This window comes from Argiope bruennichi, chromosome 10 (genome assembly GCF_947563725.1).
Source record: "Argiope bruennichi chromosome 10, qqArgBrue1.1, whole genome shotgun sequence".
Taxonomy (NCBI): domain Eukaryota; kingdom Metazoa; phylum Arthropoda; class Arachnida; order Araneae; family Araneidae; genus Argiope; species Argiope bruennichi.
The window spans coordinates 82,099,704-82,121,388 of record NC_079160.1 but is presented as its reverse complement, the minus strand read 5'-3'; the positions used below and the strand labels follow the sequence as shown (position 1 = coordinate 82,121,388).

Below are 21,685 nucleotides of genomic sequence, written 5' to 3'. Positions count from 1 at the left end.
TTTCCCTGTTGTATAAATTTAATTATTAGAACGACAATTTGATATTTCACCATTATTGGGCATGAAACCATTATCTAAGTAAAGTGATATCGCAAACTACGAAAATGAAGCCTTCACTCGCAGCATTGAATTGAATATTAAAGCAGTTATTTTTTTTGTAGTCAGATTTCAGATTCGGGACCGAAAGTTGTATTTCGAAACCCGATTCCACTGGAGATGCACTGGAGAGTTTGATGTACCTAAATCTGACATTTTAAATTAAATGTTCTCCTGCTGGTGTAGCATGGAATCTTGGAGAGAGGAGTAGTGCTCTCTGAAATATCGTTTTCATCATCTGATCCTAGTTCATGTTCAAGAAAGGATATTAATGTAACTCTAAAATGAATATAACAAAAATATGAGTAATTTCTTGTACGGCAAGGACGGCAAACTCTCTATCACAACGCATATCTTTTAGGCTTAGTAAATACAACAGTTTGTAACAAAATTTAAAAAAAAAAAAACATTTTGTAGCTTTATTTTAAAATTTCTAATTATATTTCTAAACAAATCACGTTCAGGAGAAACTACATCGCCTCAAAAATACAAGGGAATATTTTTAAAGCCTTAAAAATTTATCTGAAACGAGACTGAAAGATTTTAAATCCCTTTTAAATAATTTTTAAATCCATTTAAAATCATTTTCTTTATTATCTTCGATTTACACCGCAGACATGTAAGCTAAACCTAACCATTTATAAAGAGTAGTTATGAGGTTCAATTATAATTAAAAGGCAAAATTATAATTAAATTGAGATTGCCTGAATTTTATTAATATGTGCTAGCCAGATTTAAAATAATTTAAAATTTGAATGTGAAATTATTTTTATGCTTGGCATTACTGATCGATGCGAGTAATTATTTGTATTTATGATAAGAAATTCTCTTATCATGTCCACAATTATCAACATTCACCCTGGATCGGTTTTGAAATTGTTTACTGCAGATAGTAGATGACAGCGAATAGGGTGCGAAGATTACAGCAGAGAAGAGATGCCAAATGTTAAAAAAAATATTTTTACCCTAATCCTCTCTTTTTTAATACTGTATTTTTGAAATAAATTTACATTTCTATAAAAAAAAAAGTTTTTTTTAAGACTTCATTCCTAGCCGTCCGGACCTTGCTGGTATTTGAGTTTGACGCTCGCTCTTGATGTTTGCAGTGTCCACCATCTATCCCATTTTTCCTAAATGTATTTTTATAATGTACATTTTTACATTATAAAGGCTTTTATAATAGGACTACATTGTTTTAGCATAAAAAAAATCTGTATTGGTTCTTAAATGTTTCCTTTCACCCAGTGTCATCACTACCATGGTTAGTTATGAGGCGGTACTGAATACACATGTAATAAAAAGCGAGAGCGTTAAGTGCATTCATTGATTATTGAGTAGGAGAACCTCGTTTCCTTGCTTACAGTTTTATGACTTATTTTATCAGAGAGGCAGACCAAGAATTGTTTAATTAGTGATCAAACATTTTGTACACCCGTAGTCTGTTAATGGAATTGGTAGAATTTTTGACAATGGAATCAATTTATGGTCACATGATGCGCGTAAATTTGGTTGCATTAGTTTGAATTTGGATTGCATTGTGCATTTGCTACTTAAAATGTTATTGATAATTTTGTATTTGTTTTTTGTTTTATATAAATGTAGTATTACAATATTTCCTTCGCTTTTTATAATTGGTGCTTTTAGTCAGGACTATTAGGGATTCGAAAAACGTTTTTATATGACAATTGACTTTGAATTTTTTTTCCTTTGCAGTACCATTGCCACATAAAATGATAATTTGAAACATATAATGTGTTTTAATGTAAAATGAGTATACTATGTTTGAAGTAAAAAATCCTATTCTTTGTTTACTTTATTTACCGTTGTAGGATTTAAATTAATTGATAGAAATGATGTTGATAACAAAAACCATAAATAAGATACTGTTGGATTGTTGTTGTCCTAATGCAATGGAATACTTTTTATGAACATTTTTAATCGATTAATGGCAGATTTTTAGAAGATTTCATTTAGAGCATTGTATTTACCAACGTATTCAAATTTCATATCGATTAGTTTATCCCTGTATAGGCTATTGCTATTTTTATGGTTTTTCCGAAATGAATTTTTGATAACACTCATTTTTAAATGGAATTACTCATTAAATTATGGAAATAAATATTATGTATTCTGTGATTGATATTACTTGATGTTTATTACTAAAATATTATGATATTGTAGAGAAAATCCAATTAAATTCTTAGTAATTTCAAAATATTTTATTCGAATCAAATCAAACATTTGTTCAAGTGAAGTTACTGTGATATTTTGAATATTGATAGACGGAGAGTGTGTGTACAGAATCCCCCCCCCACATTTTTCTCTATGTTCTATTTTTGATAAGCGTATAAAATAAACACAGATTATAATTTATGCGCTGTTGGAAGTACCAGGAAGCATTTGGAGTAAAAAACATGGCGTTTTACTTATTTTGATAAAGCTTTGCTGTCTTCAATTCAGAGCCGCAATATTTCTTTCTCTTTTCTTTTTTGAACCTGTTATCATGCCGCAGTTGTAAATCACAACTGTTGTTATGTGGATGCTGGACTACACCAAGTAGGACTTGAATCAATTGTTATCTCAGGTTTTAAGCACTTGAAAATTTTCTAATTTCTTTTTGCTTATGAAATGATCAGCTGGTAATCAGCTATTTGACTCTATTTTCCAAAGTGTGTTTTAGATTAGAGAAGTTTATTTATATTTGTATATCACAATTTGTTAGTTTAGAATTCGTTTAGTGTTTTTATTATTGGAAATCTGATGAATCTTTTGTTTTATTTGGCTCCATTATTATAAGCCATTCAACGGTTACTTCCAAAAGCAATGTGACGATCTTCCACGAGACATATATTGAAATGATCGAAAATCATTTAAAGTTATGACAATTAAAGCTTCATAAATGATCAATTTCAACTGCAGAAATGTGGAGCTATATTTGCTTAAAATGTTGCGTCAAGAATATTTTACTAAATATGACTAATAAAACCAAGGCACTATATAAACTTTACTTTTCATAATTTAGACACCATAATTTTTTAGTGGTGCATTTATTAATTCAAACAATGTAAAATATAATCCTTTGCGTAAGATATAGTTCATTTAAGATAGATAAGCATAAACTTTGAAGTTTATACTTATCTAACGAGTTGCGTATCAAATATTGTGTCGATTCAAGTAAACACTTTGTTTCTATGTCGAAAATGGTGTAAATTTCAAAAAAGTTTTTTATTTCATTTCTTCCATTATTTTTAAATATGCATAAATTTCAGTTGAAATATGCGAAATTCCATGTCGCTTCAACCGATACTACAAACCCCCACAAAATATTTATTGCACAGCGTTTATTTAATAGATGGACTTAAAGAAAACTGAATGTCATTTATTGCATTTACTTCAATCGAAGGTAGTCAAAAAGGTTTTTAGGATTATTATGCGATAAATGACAAAAGTTGTCTCTATTTCAAATTAGCACATTCTATTATTATTATTAAGTTAAATAACTTATGTTGCAGCATTTCAGTACATCTCAAAAGTGGGAGAAAAATTGCTGAGTTTTTATAAAACGATAAAAAAATGTGAAAATAAAAAAAAAAATTACTTTTTAGTAAAACGTAGTTGTCGAAGCCAGATTCATTTTCAAATGATATTTTATTAAATAAAAGAATTGGAATGCTTTTGTATACATTAAAATTTTCAGAATTAAAGTTAAGTAATTTTGTAAAAAATTACTTATCTTGAATTTGCATATAGGGTCAGCATATTCGAAATACACGCCTTCAGATTTTCTACATGACAATATAGCATAGATGAAATGTTAAGCGGAAACTTCGGAAACCGAAATTTCAATGAATTACTTATTGAAAAAAAATTGGAATTTTCAATGCTTGGTCTGCGTATGGGATATGGAAATTACATTGTCTTTTTTCTTTTAAATATATAAAACAATTACAATCATTTCGCCTTAGCGTCATTCAAAAAGGGAGAAAGAGGCTCAAATTCTAATTCGAATTATCATATTGTAATAATGTTTAAATTTATTGTTTTCGCTCTCTTTATTTTATTTTAGAATTTAGTCTCAATTATGCAGTAGCAAGAACCTGCACACGACTTTCATGACATAACGTAGACGTAAATTATAAATTTATTATTTTATACGAATTTTGTGAATGTAAATAAACGTTTGATGTGTCAATTGTCTGTGAATATTAAATACGACATTATGAATCGAGTTACGTTCATTAAATGTTTTTTTCGCTGGTGGTTTGACGAGCGCAAAAAATTCGAATCGATTCCTTTGTGTCTTTAAAAGAAAGTAGAATAATTTTTTCACGTTTTTCGTCATCACGTTTAAATTGACTCCAGACTATTTACTGTCTCTCAATTTATCGATTATGCATGATTTCCAAGTCATGACATTACGTATTACCCCATAACAGAAATGAAAAAATAATGACAGTGGCAAAAAATTTTTGAGCTTTAATTGGGAAAAGGAAAAAAGATTTAAAGCTTTGCGTTTCATAAACAACCAAAACTCGTTTAACCATTAAGCTTTAAAATGGTACAGAATGAAATTAGGATTTTTATAAAACAATTTGTGAATGAAATATGTAAATGGTGCTTTACTGTATTTATTTCTGAAAATGATCAATCTGTAAGGTTTTTTTAAAAAATTTTTATTCCTATCTTTGTAAATACCGAAATTAGTTATTTAATTAAACAAATAGTTTTTATAAGAGGATAGATTCTTAATTTTTGACAAAAGGAATCATAAAGGCTGACTTTTTTTTTTAGGCAATAAAGAATCTCCAAAATTATTCAAGCTCCTTCAATTGTCCTGTGTTCTAGTAAATTAATAAGAATTTTAATAATTACATTTTTATGGAATTGAAATTGAATCTCCTTTTCTGTCGTGAAAGTTTGTCTAATTTATTTTGTTATAGTTAAAATATATTCAAAGCTAAGAATTTATCTTTATCTCTTTTGTTTTTACCTATTTAAACAAGAAACGATCTCTCTATATAAAATTAGGGGGCTTTGCCCCTTGCTCTCTTTCGCTCAACAAGCCTAATGTTGTCTGAAATTGTACACGATGTTCGTCAATTCCAGTTAGTAAGTTTTTAAAATCCACTGGTCTGTTTGTTCAATGCTGGAAACTTAATTTTTCCATGATGAGTACATACATTTTCTGATTCAAAACTCAAAGCTCAACAATGAGAACATTATTTGCTTATATTTCCAATATCTAAATATTAAATCAATTTTTCACATTTTGCCGCCATTTTAGCTGCTTAACGATCAGCTTTTCTTTTCAAATTGTCAGATTCTAACTGGGTCTTTCTTTGCATTCTTTCTGCGTGTGATATCACTGGACTCTCCATTATTATTTAAAAAATAGCAATGCTGGGTGCTTGCTTAGATATTCAGATTATTGCTAACCGAGAGACGAAAAATTTCCGTTATTCAAAAAAGATAAACAAACCGGAAGGCTCTTCATTAGTGTTGCCGCAACCAGTGCGTCTAAAAGTAGAATTAACAAATAATGTTTTAAATTCATTTAATGCTAATTAAAGCTTTACTTAAATTTTTTTGTCACCATTTCGCCGTCAAATGCAGTATAAATTCTTATTACGACGTAAAAATAATTTTCATTTAAATATTCGAAACAGTACTGGCAAAACAAACCTCAAATGTCATGGGTCAAGTGATTCGCTGTCTGCCAGTCATTAAGCGAATCAAATGCAATGTATTTGTAGCAATAAATACTACCTGTTAGGTTGTCTTCTCTTAAATTATTAATCTTTTTAAAATTTAACCTTTTGAAGTTGACAGTATGAATCTAAAAAATCCCACGGTCTATATTTCTTCCATTGCCAAATATATGTTGCCACGGTTCTGCAGCTGAAATTCCAAGCAACATGTGTCAAACAATGAAGCTGAGGGTTTTGTTTATCAGAAATATTATTAAGTAATCTGGTAATTTGTTTATTACTGCTCTAATTACGGCCAAGTGCTCTAAATATGTTTTGGGAAGTTGAGAATGAGAAATCAAAAACTTTATAATCCAAAATATGTGATTTTTTTTTACATATATATGGAATAAATAAATGCAGGTGCAGCCGTGGGTATAGCGGCTAGCATCTGATAATTCCTTTAAAACAACAGCAATAACTTTATTTTCTTTTGAAAATATGAATTCGAGATTGCAATATTAAGAGTAAATAGAAATTTCAATTCTTAATGGTTAAGGAGGACCCCCCCCCCCTCTTTTATTATTATTATTATTTAGGATATTTAATCGTTTTCTATTTTGCTTACTCCTTTTCTAGACAAAATAAGTTTCTTAAACAACACAGTTTAGAAATGGTATATGGAAAAAAGAAAAAATTCCATATTTTCTTCGAAACAATATGCATTAGTTATTGAAATGTTTTTGCAGACACAGCTGGATTTTGTCGCCACGCTTGATTGGCTATAAAATAAATCTGGTTAGAAAGTGCGATTTCCTGACTTTTTCATGACTAACAAAAGTTTAAAATGTGTTTGTTTATAACGCCAGTAAAGCGAAAGCTCTGTTGATGAAACACAGATAATTAGAAATTTTGGTTATATTTTACTACTTGAAAGAATAATATAATTTTTTTATGGTTGTCTAAAATCCGAGGCATTTCTCAGTCTATGGAGAAATTATTCGATAGGAACTCGTCTCATATTTTTTAAATTCTGAAGCATAAAAAGAAAAAAAGAACAAGCTTACTTCTTACTATACCGACATTTTTAACATATTGTAGTTTTAAAAAATCATGGAAATTTAGTATTGGCAGACCTGCATAAGATAATAAATTTTGAAATTTTATGAGAGCTATTGACATATTTTATGCAAAGGTAAGCATATCTTATAAATTTTGCTTTACTTATATTAAATATTTTTATACACAACTTTCAAAAGAAAAGAACTCTAGCATAAAATATAAACATAAATTTTGTACTATCCAGACCATTCATAAAGCATGAGGGTTATTTTCTTGACCTGGCATAAAACAAGTCATTTTTTTATGATCTTGTACCAACATTTTATTAATCATTGATAAATTTAAATCAAATCCGAAGAACATATACAATAATAATAATAAAAATAATAATAATAACAGTGAATCAAGATGTTAAATTCTATATTCAATGTTTTGATTTGCTATTCGTTAAAAAAAATTCTTATGAAATGTACAAGACGTTATATTAATTATTCTATCTGCCGAAATTGGTCAGTTTATTCCGGCCAACTGATTCTGGAAAGATTTTGTCACCTCTTCACAATGGATTGACGTCTAGCTTAGTAAATAATGCCCCCCCCCTCCGAAAAAAAAAGAAAACACATTTTATAGGTAAGCTGGAAAGCAAAGGTAAATTATGATCTGAGTTAATATTTTCATATTCCTTTCGATTCTTTGACAGAAACAAATTGAAAATTGAAGTGACCATAAGTAGCAATTTTTATTGATATGGCATAATGCAACATTTATTACCAAGCGAATATTTAATATGGTCTGTATTGCTGCATTCAAATAAATAAATAATTATAATCAAATCCATTCAAAAGAACTAATGTATGCACAAATTCTAAAATTTTCTAAAACTTGCCTTTTTTGCATAATGGTGCAATAATTATTGCCTTTATTTAATTAGTTTTCCTCAAACTAATCAGTTTTATTCCTCATACATTTAAAAAATTTCAATTTAAGAAGAAAAAAAAAAGTAAACATAGAACTTTTTCTATTTATTTTAATGAAGCATTACAAATCATGTTCAAATATAATCAAATCTAGGGATTGGAAATCACTTTTCAGCCCGCGATTTCTATGCAATTGAAGTTATCAAAAAAATGTTTTAATACAAAAATTGTTTGTGATAATGCTTGCCCCGCCGAATTTGACTTTTCTTTCAATCATAAAGAATGTAAAAGCACAAGAAAATGGAGATTTTTGACCTTTGAACCAGATGGCCTTTCTACGTTCTCTTTCTATTCATTTAAGACTTATTGTCTTTACCAATAAGGTTAAAAACCTACCTTAATACTCTAACTATCATGTTAACGAAATAAAATGGCCATAGCGCTGTATGCATATACCACTAAATGTGTGTATTCGTGCGCACACGTACTCTGCAATTGCTAGTCTTCGATAAGGAATGTACTTAAAAACTATTGCAATACAACTAATTCTTGATTTAAAGAAGCTCCATTCAAATGACTTCCACTTTAACAGACATAATTTCACTAATTCAGCATATGTTGTCTAAAGTTGACCGCAGCTGTTTTCATATGTATATTCTTTGCTTTACTTTATACTTTACTACTTTATATTCATGCTCTGTTCAGCAAAGTGTTTTTGAAATTCAAGTAGCATTATATCAAATATCTTAATCTGATTTGCTCTTCGTTTGCATGAACTTTAATTAAATGAAATGTCAGAATCACATGAAAATCTCAACTTTTGCAATATCTAACATTTGGTTGCAAGTGGTTACATTTGTCGCTTTTTTCCTCTTTATTTTTATCTTGGCATATGAGCATGTCCAGTAAGATGCTAGCTGTATTGGAACATACTGATTAAAAATTGAAATAAAATTGTTTGGCCCCAAGAAATTGCATCATTTATTCGTTGCCACGTTTTAACTTTTTTTTGTTTGTTATTTATAATTCTAAAAGAAGTTTCTATTCCCTAGCTGGCAACTTCCAATTCACGATTCTGCTCACGTGCATATCAAAAATAAATCGTTTGAACTCTATATTATTCTTTAAAAATATTCTTACTTCAATTTTATGTTTTTTTTTTCATACTTTGTCTATAAATAAATTACTATTAAATTTTTAAAAAAATGCTTTCGCATATCCCGAGAATTTATTTATGTCCACAGACAAAAACGCTTTCAAATGAATTAATGGTTAAATTTGCATAATTAAAAGAATTGGGATGCTGCAGTGACTATGCACGATTCATCCATATCTGTGATGTACATTCAATTTGAAAAGCAACTATTGGTAATATCCGTCCATACATGTTAGTACATAATAATCTGAAATTTGCTTTTTGTCGCTTTTTAGTATAGTAAAAAGAGCTGAGTGTTTATTTAGGTAAAATACCCTCGAAAGGATTTGGTTTAAAATATAATGAAGATGGCCAATTTTAATGTAAGAGTCATTATTCTAAATTTTAAGCACATGTTTGTTCCATTTTTTAATTATAACGTTTGCATACAATCTGTTAAAAAGACATGTATGATTCCAAATATTATTTTATGGAACAACGAAAATATGCCTAAATTATGAAGTTTCATTAAAATCTGCAAGTGATAACTATTATATATGCATTTCTTTCCCATTACTTTATTTAGTTATTCGTATACAAGAAGTTAAAAGTTGTTGCTTTCAAGTATTGAAATTTTAAAATGCAATAAATAATGTTTGACGTCAGTATGTTTCCATGATTAAATCTGACAGTTTGTGTACTAGCTGATGCTGTCTGTGTTTGCTTCCGCGCTTATTTGTGTAACGATTCTTTGTGCAGCTGCCAACCTTTCAATCGAACGAAATAAAAGCGGGAATGAGGAAATTAGCACACTCTGACTCAAAAATTACAACAGAAAAGCACAGGCCTAGCCTCTTTTTTTTTTTCTTCTTTCCCCATTTCATTTCCTTTTGTATAGCTTTGTTTCTGTTTAAGCAGGAAGTGCGATAATGTTTCCCTTTTCATTATTTGGAAAATTAATGATAATTGATTAATAATTTTTCACATAAATGTTCTTATAGGTTTTGATACAGCTACTAATATAAAGTTTTGAGTTCTTCGTGATTGAAATCTGAAACTTGCTTTCAGCTGGTTTTGTTTGGAGTTCAATGGTACAAGAACCAATTTTAGAATGAGGGAATAATGTGAGAATATAATTTTTTTTAAAAATGACTGAAATAAGAATAAGACTTTCCTTTGCGGAAGTTAAAACATTTTCAATACATTCGTTTCTCTGTGTTGCTGTAAATCTTAATTAAAAATTATGCTTTAGTGGACATGCATCTATTTAGAAATATCCTTATTGATTCCACATATTTACACATTTTATGTTAAATAAAACTCTTAAAGAGTTCTGATATCAGTTGCATTTTGTGATTTTTGATGCTATTGAGATAGTAGGGAGATAATAACAGTTATTAGAAGGCAGAAAAGATTTAAAATGTGTACAGTATGTCATCGAAATGTTTCGGGAAAACTTTTTATAATGCGGATAGAAGTGAAATCAAATTAAAACTTTTTATGAGACAAGAAACTTGTTTTTTTTAATCATTTCATCATTATATATGTAAATAATAGGATATACATTTGCTAATAATCAAGAATAAATATTCTTAAAGTGTTTCCATGTATCAGTTTTCTAAATCAACAACGTTTATAATCTATTCTTGATGGCAGAATTCTGGAACGAATGTTTCCTTTTAATTTTTTAAATTTATTTGTTAATTGTCTGCAGCAGTTGCACCCATAGTTGCTGGATGTCTTTTCTTTTCTGGCCTGAATTCTGATATAAGCAGATAATTCTATTGACGCTATTTTTTTTTTTTTCTTTCTATAATTTTACCATTCTGCTTGTCTTCGATAACATCATCCTAATAATGAATCACCGACGATTACCCTTACATCCTTTTAGTAGTAATGTTTCACAGGGTTGCTCAAAATAATTGCATTGGTTATAAATAGTTATATATTTCTTTATACAATGGTGGGAAGAAAGAAAGAAAGAAAAGGGACCCCCCCCCCCGGAAGTTTTAAGTTTTGTTTGAGTAAGTAATAACTGCTCAATATGACTTTCCTTGGTCACAAGGGAAACATCCATGCTGCAGTCCATTTCACGTCCGATATTTTGAAGCTTTTTCGCAGTCATTGAAGCGCCTTTGATGGCATGTGTTCTGAATGTGGCACTTCTTGACATTACATCGTGGATTTTCATTTCATTGAGATGTGTCGTAGATTCTGTTTTAACGCTTTTATTTTTCTTGATTTTAAAAGTTATAGGTATTGTAATTAGTAGAGAAGTGTGGAATTTTCTTTCTTTTCAATCGCTGAAAACCTCTTTTGAAAGTGCAATTTATTTTTAAATAAACTTTAAAAATTAATAAGCCTGATATTGTAGCGGATTGTGATGCGCGAGGATAGAACCTGGAACCTTGTGGTTCGCAGTCCAGTAACATAACCATGATACCAAAATAATTGCTCGGGTAGCAGAGCTGTTAACTGGCTTATATGCTATTCACCACAATATTATTAAAAGTCAGAGAACAATAATAATTGTAGTATTGAAATAGTACATAAGCTTTGAAAACTTTATTTTTCACTTTTTGTAAAGCCGATAACATTTGCATGCTTTAAATTATAATTACTATAAATTAATAAAAGGTAAAGATCTCCGAATAAATGGAAAATTAATAAGAGACTTTTTTTTTTTTTTTGCTTTATCGTGTACAAAGCAATAAAGAATCGTCAAAAAAAAAATACGAATTGCCACATTTTAGCCCTTTCTGAGTTCGAAAAACACATATTTGGCATTAAACTTGCCTATCTATGGTAAAGATAACCTCGAAATGCTTTAAACTAGATAGATGAAATTTGGTATATGGTTTTCTTACACCAAATTTGTAGATTTTTTAATCAAATTTTGAGCAAAATCCATTCAGAGAAAATCTATCTAGATGTTTGAGTGCAAGTGAGTCCGATACCTATACAACTAAGAAAGTTAGAAAGATAAAATTTGCTACACAAATTTATCACGTTAAAGTGCAGATGCCTGACAAATTTGGAACCAAACCCGTCAAAGAGTTGACACTTTTTCGGTCTGTACTTTGTGAAGCACGTAAATGCGATAATTCAAAAGCTCAATAACTTAAATATATGAAGTTTTTATATTATTCTACATGCAATTATAATTCTTTGCCAAATGTTGATTTCAGTCGTTCGAAAAACGTGTTTGTTACACAGATTTTATTTTTGGGTACCTATTGCTAAATGACAGGGATTGATTAATCGATAAGCATCTCACGATAAATTCGGTACAAATGCTAAATTCACACAAACTATCATTTTTCATAACTGTTGTTCTTCATTGCTATGCAAGGTATTGCAAACTTACGCTGTCCAAACTTTTATGCTGTGTATGAAAATGACATCTTAATTAGAGGGTGCGCGATCAAGTTTTGTGGAGTCTTCTTAAGGGAGAAAATCATTTATGCATTTACCATGAATTGATTGAGTTATTAGATTTTTTTTTTAACTGTGTCTATTCTTTACGATACAATGATCTGTGATGCGTGTTAGATTATTATCAAACCGCTTAATTTTTCGTGTTATGAAATGAATATCATTGAAAGGCAGGAAATTACTCAAATAGAATGAGAAAGCGGAAATGTTGAAACATTTGACTGCATTTGTTGTGTTAAGGAATTAATTCTTATTTATCTTTCAATATTATGGCTTTTCGAAAATAATTTTTTTTTCGGTACGATTATCATAGTTTAGAATAAACTAAACTGGGAGTATTAAATTATATTCGGCTATATAAAATTGGAAATATTTTTGACTTATAGATACGATTTTTCTTTGTCACTGAATGACTTATTAAAATGTGGCATGTTTTATAATAACAAAGAATTAAACAATGTATATAATGAATAAAATATCAAAATATAGAAATCGAATTAAATTAGATAAAATTATTCATTACTAATTTTTAGATTAATTATCACCCATATGAAACGTTTTGTGCACACACACACACACACACACACACACACACACACACACACACACAGGGTGTCCATTTTAGTTGTGGTCTTAGATAATTTCTAACTGATTAGAGATAATTGTGCATTTCCGATTCGAAAGTACTTTAAGGAACGTGTAGAATTAAATTTTATGTTTGAGTTAATAAATATAATGCTGAAAAAATCACGGAAAGTATAGTTTCTCGGTTTTATAAGTCATATTCATTTAAATATCCGTACCGCATTATCATTCTTAACAAAAGAAATTCCATTCTTAAAACTGACAGATTTATGCAACTTTAATTTGATTATTTTAGTCCAATCAGCTGTCGCTTCGAGGAAACAGTGTGTGATGATTAGCTATCTTCTTTGAGGTAACCAGGCCGCGGTGGCCTGGTGGTAAGGTCTTCGGCTTCGGAACCGGAGGATTTCAGGTTCGAGACCCGATTCCACCGAAGAACCGTCGTGTAAGGGGGTCTGTTGCACGTTAAATCCGTCCTGACCAAACGTCCTCCCGCTGGTGTGGTGTGGTGTGATGTGGAGAGGGGGGTGCCAGCTCAGGTGTCGTCCTCGTCATCTTACCGCGGTTCAAAATTACGAGGTTCGTCCCAAAATAGCTCAAGTGTTGCTTCAAACGGGACGTTAATATAACTAAACTAAACTAAATCTTCAAGGTAACCACTAAAATGGTTTAAAATCATCTTAATTTGTGATATTCAAAGCTTCAACCCTAGATATTGTCACTGCTGGGAAAAAAAGTGGCATTGGAAATATTGTTGCTTAATAAATCTGGAATTGTCAGTTTCTCTTAAAAATATTGAATTATTAATAATTTTAGTATAAATATATTACTAGGGAAAGCAAACAAAGATTGAAGCAGGGGAATCTGAAAATGATTTGTTTATTTTATTATTGCGTTTGTAAATAAGATGTTCAATTCCATTTATTAATCATGTTGGTGTGATGGAACATCATGACTTGAGAAAGATTCTCAGGGTAAATCTTCTGCATCTTCTTTGATTATCAGATTGCGTGGAATCGTATATTTCAGTTTCATTGAGGATTTCATTATAATTAATATCTAGTTTTTCAAAAAAATTATTTGAAAGTTTTCGATTTTTTATGAAAATTGTTTATTTGTGTGAATTGGAGATGTTTTTGAATATTAAGACTGCTGACAAACCTTGGCACGTTACTGTTTCTGTGCCTGTGTTTTATTTTGGTAAGTTTCTATATGTGTTTTTTTTAATGTGAGTTTTTCCCGTAATGGACCAAATGGATAACGATCGAAGCTTGATTTTGTAGATTCGTAACTTATTTTTTACTTCAGATGATTTAATTGGAAAAGTTTTGCTTTGGCACCTTTGAGTGAAGTTTTTAACCTGGACAGGGCAAGGAAAATAGTTTCGTTCTTCCAGAAAACGATTTTCTGAATTGCTTGGGATAAAAAGGAAGTTTCTTTTTCCAAATGAAGGGAGAAAGTATAATAATCGTCAAAGAATTCGCCCTCTGACGAATCTCCATATAACTAACTACAAGTGCAGTTTTGTGTCAAATTTCTGTTTCAATCGATTGAGAGAAACGTGCTTAAACCACAAATACGATATTTGGATCCTATTAACCGAGTGCCAGAGATTAATCGCCAGGAAATTCGCCAAGGATGACACGATAAATTCATTCAAAATATTAAACTCATGCGAAAAGTTTTTATTTCGTAACTTGTACGCCAGTGCCATTCAAGGCGTTCTCTGGCATGACAAGTTTTCTGGAGACCACTCCGGCTGTTTTTGTATTTGGTCAGTTAATTTTCAAGAAATAATGCTTGATAGATTAACATTAACACTTCTGATCGCTGCGCTGCTTGCAGTTTGTTTGAATTGCACGTAGCGCAGAATTTACGCAGTTGACTTTAAATATAAACTTAAACACAAGGGAGAAACTGTATTTTTTACCAGTCTTTTAAAAGATAGACATTATCGTCTTTATCAAAATTGAAAATTTCATCTCGCCGATAAGTTACTTACGTTGAAACCCGCAGATGATACATTTCTGATCATATCTATCTTCACTGATAAAATGTTCAAATATTATGCAATGAGTTTCTTGTTGTCATAAAGACTTAGATGAAATGTGATACAGGAATTTAATAAAAGCATAACAGTAAAGAATTTATTATTGTTTTCTTTTTTTCCTATTCAAATGTGAAAATGCGAGGATTGTTTTTAGAGTAGGATCCATTTTGGAATAAAAATGAAAAGCGGAAAAAAAAAAAAAAGCATTTGATTTCTGATGCTATATACGATTCTCTATTTTCTCCTTGACGTTTTAAATATTTATCACAACGAACGACGAGTTTTGAATATCTTCCTCGTAGATCTCTGCTGCCTTAGATGATACTCAGTTATTCACTGTCGTTTTCATTTCTGCGCCTGCCATTCTGAAAGGACTTCAGAAGGATGAAGTGATAGTCGCCAGGTGCAAGATTTGAACTGCATGACTGTTGGGCGAAAGCTGTATTACTTTAGCTATAAAGGCGGATAGCTCCAAATGAAAGGAATTGTCCAGATTTTTATATGAGCTGACCTTGCCCTGTATAATTTGACGTAAACGCTTTCCCAACCTTCCTTGAACAGATTTGTCCATTTTCTCATTTCACTTTCTTCATTATATTGTTAATCCTTACCTTAACATCATATTTTTAAACGTTACCTTAAACATCATATATCTGACAACGATTATTTGCACCATAAAGCCAGCCTTAGGAGACGCAGAGCCTTCGTATGGAATAATAATAATAATTAGCTTCAGTGATTTAAAAACTTTCTTTAAAACGATATATTATCTTCTTCCAATCCATCGTTTCACTTTTTCTAAGTTAGAGTTGGGGAGGTGGAGGAAGATGGGAAAAAAAAAAAAAAAAAAAAAAAAAACGAGAACTGTAGGTTTTTCTTCGACATTATTGATCTTAAAATTATTGTTTTCAAAAACTTTTAAGTTTTAGAACTAACATTCATTTTTCTGTTTTGTTTTCCCTAGTAACTTTTTCCTTTTTCATTCCTTTGGTGACTAATGTAAAAATAGTATACCGCTAAAATGACAATGAATTTTGTCATCAAATTCATTATCCGAATTTTTGCTTCTGTTAAATTATCGTTTTGCTTTTTGTAATGTTTTTTTTTTTTTTTTTTTTTTTTTTTGACACGTATAGTATAGCAAATAAATTATACAATACAGGGTCTAAACTTGTATAATAATGTTAATAATTTCATTTATAAATAAAATAAATACTGGGAAATTTATTTCTATATGGGAAAAAGATCAATCAATCTTAAGAAGAAACCGTGAAAAAAATTAACAAGTATAAAAAAATTTTTAAAAAGCTGCCAGATCTGCCTTAACTGTCAGAAAAAAATAATGCAACATATCATTCTAACAGATATTTCATTTTTTAATTACTTAGCTTGTAAGTAATGGTAAATAGACCTCTTTTTTAAAAAAATGATGAAGTCTTCAAAGAAATCTTAAATGCTTAAGGATACTAATTTTTTAAAATATTAAATACTTGGAAATGATATAATACAAGTAGGAGCGCCTATGATTGAGAATAGTAGTAATAGAAATATTGTTTATAGTTCATAACTTTTTGAATTTCTTTTCTCATATAAATAATTAAGAGAAATATTCCAAATATTGATTAAAAACAAATTACAATTTTCTTATAATTTCACGTTTTATGTTTTTATTAAGTTTTTATAGAAGTCGAAACGAGAAGTTGACATCCTTTATTTTATAATGTTTGATTTTTAAAACAAAATTTAATGTCTACTTGGAATTAAAAATATAATGCAACGGTTATATAACTCTACTACCTTTTCTTTTTATACAGCAGATGGCGTTACCTTATTAACATTAAGGTATATTTCCCATGATCCTTCTTGGGGGTTCTTATTAGATTTTATTCTAATGAGTCGTGTTTTTCGTGTTCGTGTCTGTTTTGTCTTATGAAATGTGGATCTTAAAAAAATAATTGAATAACTGTTCCTGAAACTCGCCTATTACTTTCACCTCCCTCATAATGAAGTTATAAAGAGTCTTGTCCCTCTCGGGGATCACGTATGCACACACACACACACACACACACACACACACACACACACACACACACACACACACACACACACACACACACACACACACACACACACACACACACACACACACACACACACAATGTCACTTTATGATGAATTTTCATGTTTGAGATGATCAAATGCCATAAAGTTATTTCTTGCACCTGCACTCAGTTGCTCTCAATAGGACAGTTTAGTATTGTGGTAAGAAATTTCCTGAACTAATTCCTTCACATATGAAGAGACTTGCTTGAATGTTCTTTTTTACGAACGTTTTGAAATGTTTATCTTATTCGTTGTGCAAACATTTAATCTCGGAGGCAGTTTATTCTTAAAAGCTCTTTTATTTTGCCTTTCGTGTGTTCGCAATATTGTCGATGTTTTACAGCAGTACTTGATCGAGAGAAAAGGGAAAAGATTAAGTAACGAATTTTCGTATTTATTTAACTTGTCTGTGGGGAAATTGTGCTGGAAGTAGCTAAATTTATCAGTGGAACGATGAAAGGAGCGTGGGAATTGTAAATATGCTGCTGACACCTGTCTTTATTTGGGATGAACATTGTGCGTTGATGTCAACTATCGATAGCATAAAACCATTTTGATCCTTTAATTAAAGATGTGTTAGGAATGTAACCGAGCTGTGAGCTGTTTAATTGTAAAACATTATTCTATATGTTCGAGAATTATTGGACACATTTCGAAAATTTATGAGGAAGCGTAGAAGAATAGAAATGAAATTTTTGTATTAATTTATGAAATATTTTCAAAATTAATTAACCATCTTCAGTGATTAGCTATTCGCTCACGATATTAATAGCATTAATTTAATAGTGTCAGCCACTTAAATGAACTACATCTTATCATACCAATTGAAATGTGTTAAATTATACATACGTAATAAATATCGCTGAAGCTGATTGGTTATTATTGCATTATATTATAAATGGCGAAATTGATCCAACTGTTGAGGATGGGGGACAAGTTTTTATTTTGCGATATGTTTAGAAAATGGAAGCAGGCGCCCATTGATAACATTATCTGAAAGTCGCGAACTTTCAAATGAAATAAATTTGGACGAAATGGTTCTATGATTATGACTGGGTGACTTGATCAGAGTAGCTTTTTGTCGTACAGAATGTAATGTCGTAAAATAGTGTTTTTAAACAATTCTCTCGAAAATGAAGGATAGTGGATGATGATGACTTATTTAGGAACCATGTGCCAATATGAGCTAAAAATTAACAAAATATGTAGAATGGTTGAAAGTGTGGAATATTTGCCCCCCCCCCCCCGTCGAAAATGTACACAATGAAGTTACCTGTTGCATGAAAAAAGGCTTGTTTAGGCTTGCATTAATGTACACGTCTTCAACAATTTCGAAAGCGCTTTAGTTTTGGTAAATTGTGACGAACTTGTTAGCCGTCTTTCTATGACACATTACTAACACTCATTTTCTTTCGTCTTTTTTTTTTTTTTTTTCTCCCTACATAATTTTATAATATGTCCAATAATTTTCGAATACCTTGATGTACATTATTTTGTAAAATACTGACTATATCAGTTTCATTTTAGCTGTGCTACATAAATACAAATAAACGTTCTATTCGATTTTCCATACAAATCGTGTTAAAATATATGTATCTAATTTGTAAAGTGAACAGAATGATAATTATTCTCTATTTTTCTTATAATTTTTACAATATTAATTTTCAATTTTTGGTTGATTGAAAATATTTGTTAAACATTTTCTTTAGTTTGTTATAAAAAGTATTCAGTGGCAATTTACTTTGTTAGGTGTTTTTTTTTAATGGAAAATTTTCCTTCCTCTAATCTTTATTAGCCATAATGACCTTAATTCTGTTGAAATTTTCCTTCTCCCTGTTTAAAATTAGTATTATGATGCGATAAATGCAATTACAAATTACTCCAGCAATCAAAAATACATGTCCTTGAATACTTAGTGTATTTCGGGCTTTACCCTATCAAAATCCTTCGTTCCATTCCGGCATGTAATATTTCTATTTATTTAGTAATTAAATATCGTCTACAATGTATAAATTTGCCATTTTTTTTTCCATTATGTTTTAAATAGTTAAAGCTTATTAATTAATTTTTCATTATCGAATCGACAGTTAATTTTTGATTTCCCCCTTTTTAATCTCTTGTTTGCGCTGCATTATTTGAAGTCACGTCATTGATTTGGAACATAGAAATTATATCAGTATAATATGCAAAATCAAAAGCACATTTTACATACGGTAAAATGTGTGTTTATGTTTTTACGGTGATTTTGTAAAAACATAAACAATAGGAACGGTAACTCGATGTTTAGGGAGTTTTTTTTTTTAACAGATTTAGTTTTCGATATGCTCTACTGTACTTACGATTTTTTTATGTATAAAGCAATTTTAAAATATATAGCTTTATTTCATTGCACAGCATTTAGATATAGATCTCAAAAACCGCATTGTAATATCTAAAATTACCAACAAACAAATACTGAAATCATTAAAAAAATTACTGCTGTTATTACTTTTAAGTTATGAAATGATACAAAAGTATGACTATTGAACACTTCAATTCCAGTTCCTAATTATAAAAACAACGTTCAATTCCAATTCCAGATTATGTAAAACAACGTCCTTTTATTTGTTTTACGTAACCATATTTTCAAAGTCCTTACTACTTAATTCTTGGAAACTTAATTCCCCCCCCCCCATCCCTTTTCCGCTAATGAGTATAGAAAAATCTTTTTCAGAAAGTCTTGCCCTTTATTTGGTAGTCTTCGATTGAAAAAAAAAAGTCATATTATACAGTTTAGTATTATTCCGTGTTTCATGCATAAACTTTGTAATCTCGATTTTAAATGTGGTAAAGATAAAAAGATTACATTTGTATCGTAATTTTTTTTTTTTTTTTGCATATATATTTATAAACATAAACTTATAAATCATAAATAACCGTTTATTAAAATAAGGAGAAAGGGAATTTTTTTTCAAAAAGTTCCCTATAAGTTTGATGCAGCTCCTGTTTAATTAAAATTGATGTTTTAAACATTTTAAAAATAAAAAAATCATTGGAATTTTAGAAAGGCGTACGACAAAAAACTTTATAAACTATTACGGAGAGTGTTATATAGGAGCAGGCGGGATGAAAACCTCCTGAGGCACTTAGACAACACACCTCCATCCCTTTCACGTTTTTCATTTCAAACTTATTAAACCAACTTTTGTCATTTTGATTTTAATCTTTATCTTTTTAAGTAGCACATTTTGATTAACTGAAATAACATTTTTTTTGGGTCATCTTCAAAAGAGTTAGTTGGTGTCTCTCTAATGGAAGGGGGAAAAAGAAAAGTCGAAATTAAAATGTATATAAATAATTAAGTAATTTTAAACTAAATGGTAAAAAATACGATGAAACTTAACTTGATGCCTCATATGTGCTATTCCAAATATATGCCTAGAGCCCCAGAACACAAAGGTTGTCACCGTTTGTAAGCTCAAGATGAATGAAAAAGTGACATTTTGTAATATTTACATGACATTTAATTTCAACTGTTAAATTTTGTATCTTCTGGTAACTTTAAGAAATTAATATTTATATTTTGATCATTGCTTACTCTTACTAACTTTAAATGTAACTTCTAATCCCTCTTTATAATTTATGTCTTTCCATTGCAGCAGCTGTATTGCAAAAGGATCTTCAAGACTTCGTGAGGCGACTCAGCCAGCAACAGCTACATACGACGCAAAACATGAGGTCTCCTCTCCTGTCACAAATGCACTACCCTTTGTCGAGGCCACCTTTTGAACCAAATGAAGATCTAATATCTTCGCCCTCTGGCTTCAATTTCCCATTTCAAAGTAGAAACGATGGCAGAGAAGGAGCACGATCCTTTGCTTCATCTTTTTCGTCTGTGAAGAGGCCCCACGATTCTGGGGAAGTTAGAAGTGAAGCTGTAGCATATGCATCAGTGAATGATGTTAATAAAGAGGAGCATCTAGGAGAAGATATGGGTAAGAAAATGCTTAATATTTAAATATTTAACTTGGCACTTGGGGGTAATGCAGCTACTTTTTCTCCAAGTATGTGATGGTTGTGGTTAAATTAAAAGAAAGGAGTGGAAGGGACAAAAAACAAATGGTTATCAGTGCTTTCTGTTCTCTTAAAAGTTTTTAACGGGATTTTTTTTTTTTTTTTTTTTAATTTTTGATTCTGCATATCACATTTTTTAAAGATAATTAGGCTACCTCCTTCTTTTTTGAAGATATTTGTTTTTGCAGAATTTTGATGCTTTTGATAAAAGAAAATTTTTTTATTAAAGTCAGAATTTTTCATTATTGAATTATATTTAAAATTATTTGAAGCTAAATAAAAAAATTATTTCAGTTATCAAAAACATTCCCAAATCATTTTTGAAAAAAAAAAATAATAATAATAATAATAAAATAAAAGCATACTGGCATTATAATGGCTGGTAGTTTTATTTCTTTACAGTTGGGTTTATGAAATATCATGTGTAAATCGTAATTGTTTTGAAGAGAATTAAAAATTCCATGTTCTCAACAGTGTGTTGCATATTTTTCTTTAAAACACTACATAGAAAAAGGTAAATTTACATGGTCAAAATGGCAACAACAACTCTGGAAGGCTAATG

General features: G+C 29.9%; 1 protein-coding gene across 1 annotated transcript in view; it reads left to right on the top strand.

The window, feature by feature from the left end:
* LOC129988628 (neural proliferation differentiation and control protein 1-like) overlaps window positions 1-21,685 on the top strand; it is a 69,066-nt gene that overhangs the window by 25,729 nt on the left and 21,652 nt on the right. The window contains exon 2 of the mRNA XM_056096895.1: window positions 20,709-21,044. Within this exon, the coding sequence (XP_055952870.1) occupies window positions 20,709-21,044 (336 nt within the window). The remainder of the gene's footprint in view (window positions 1-20,708; window positions 21,045-21,685) is intronic.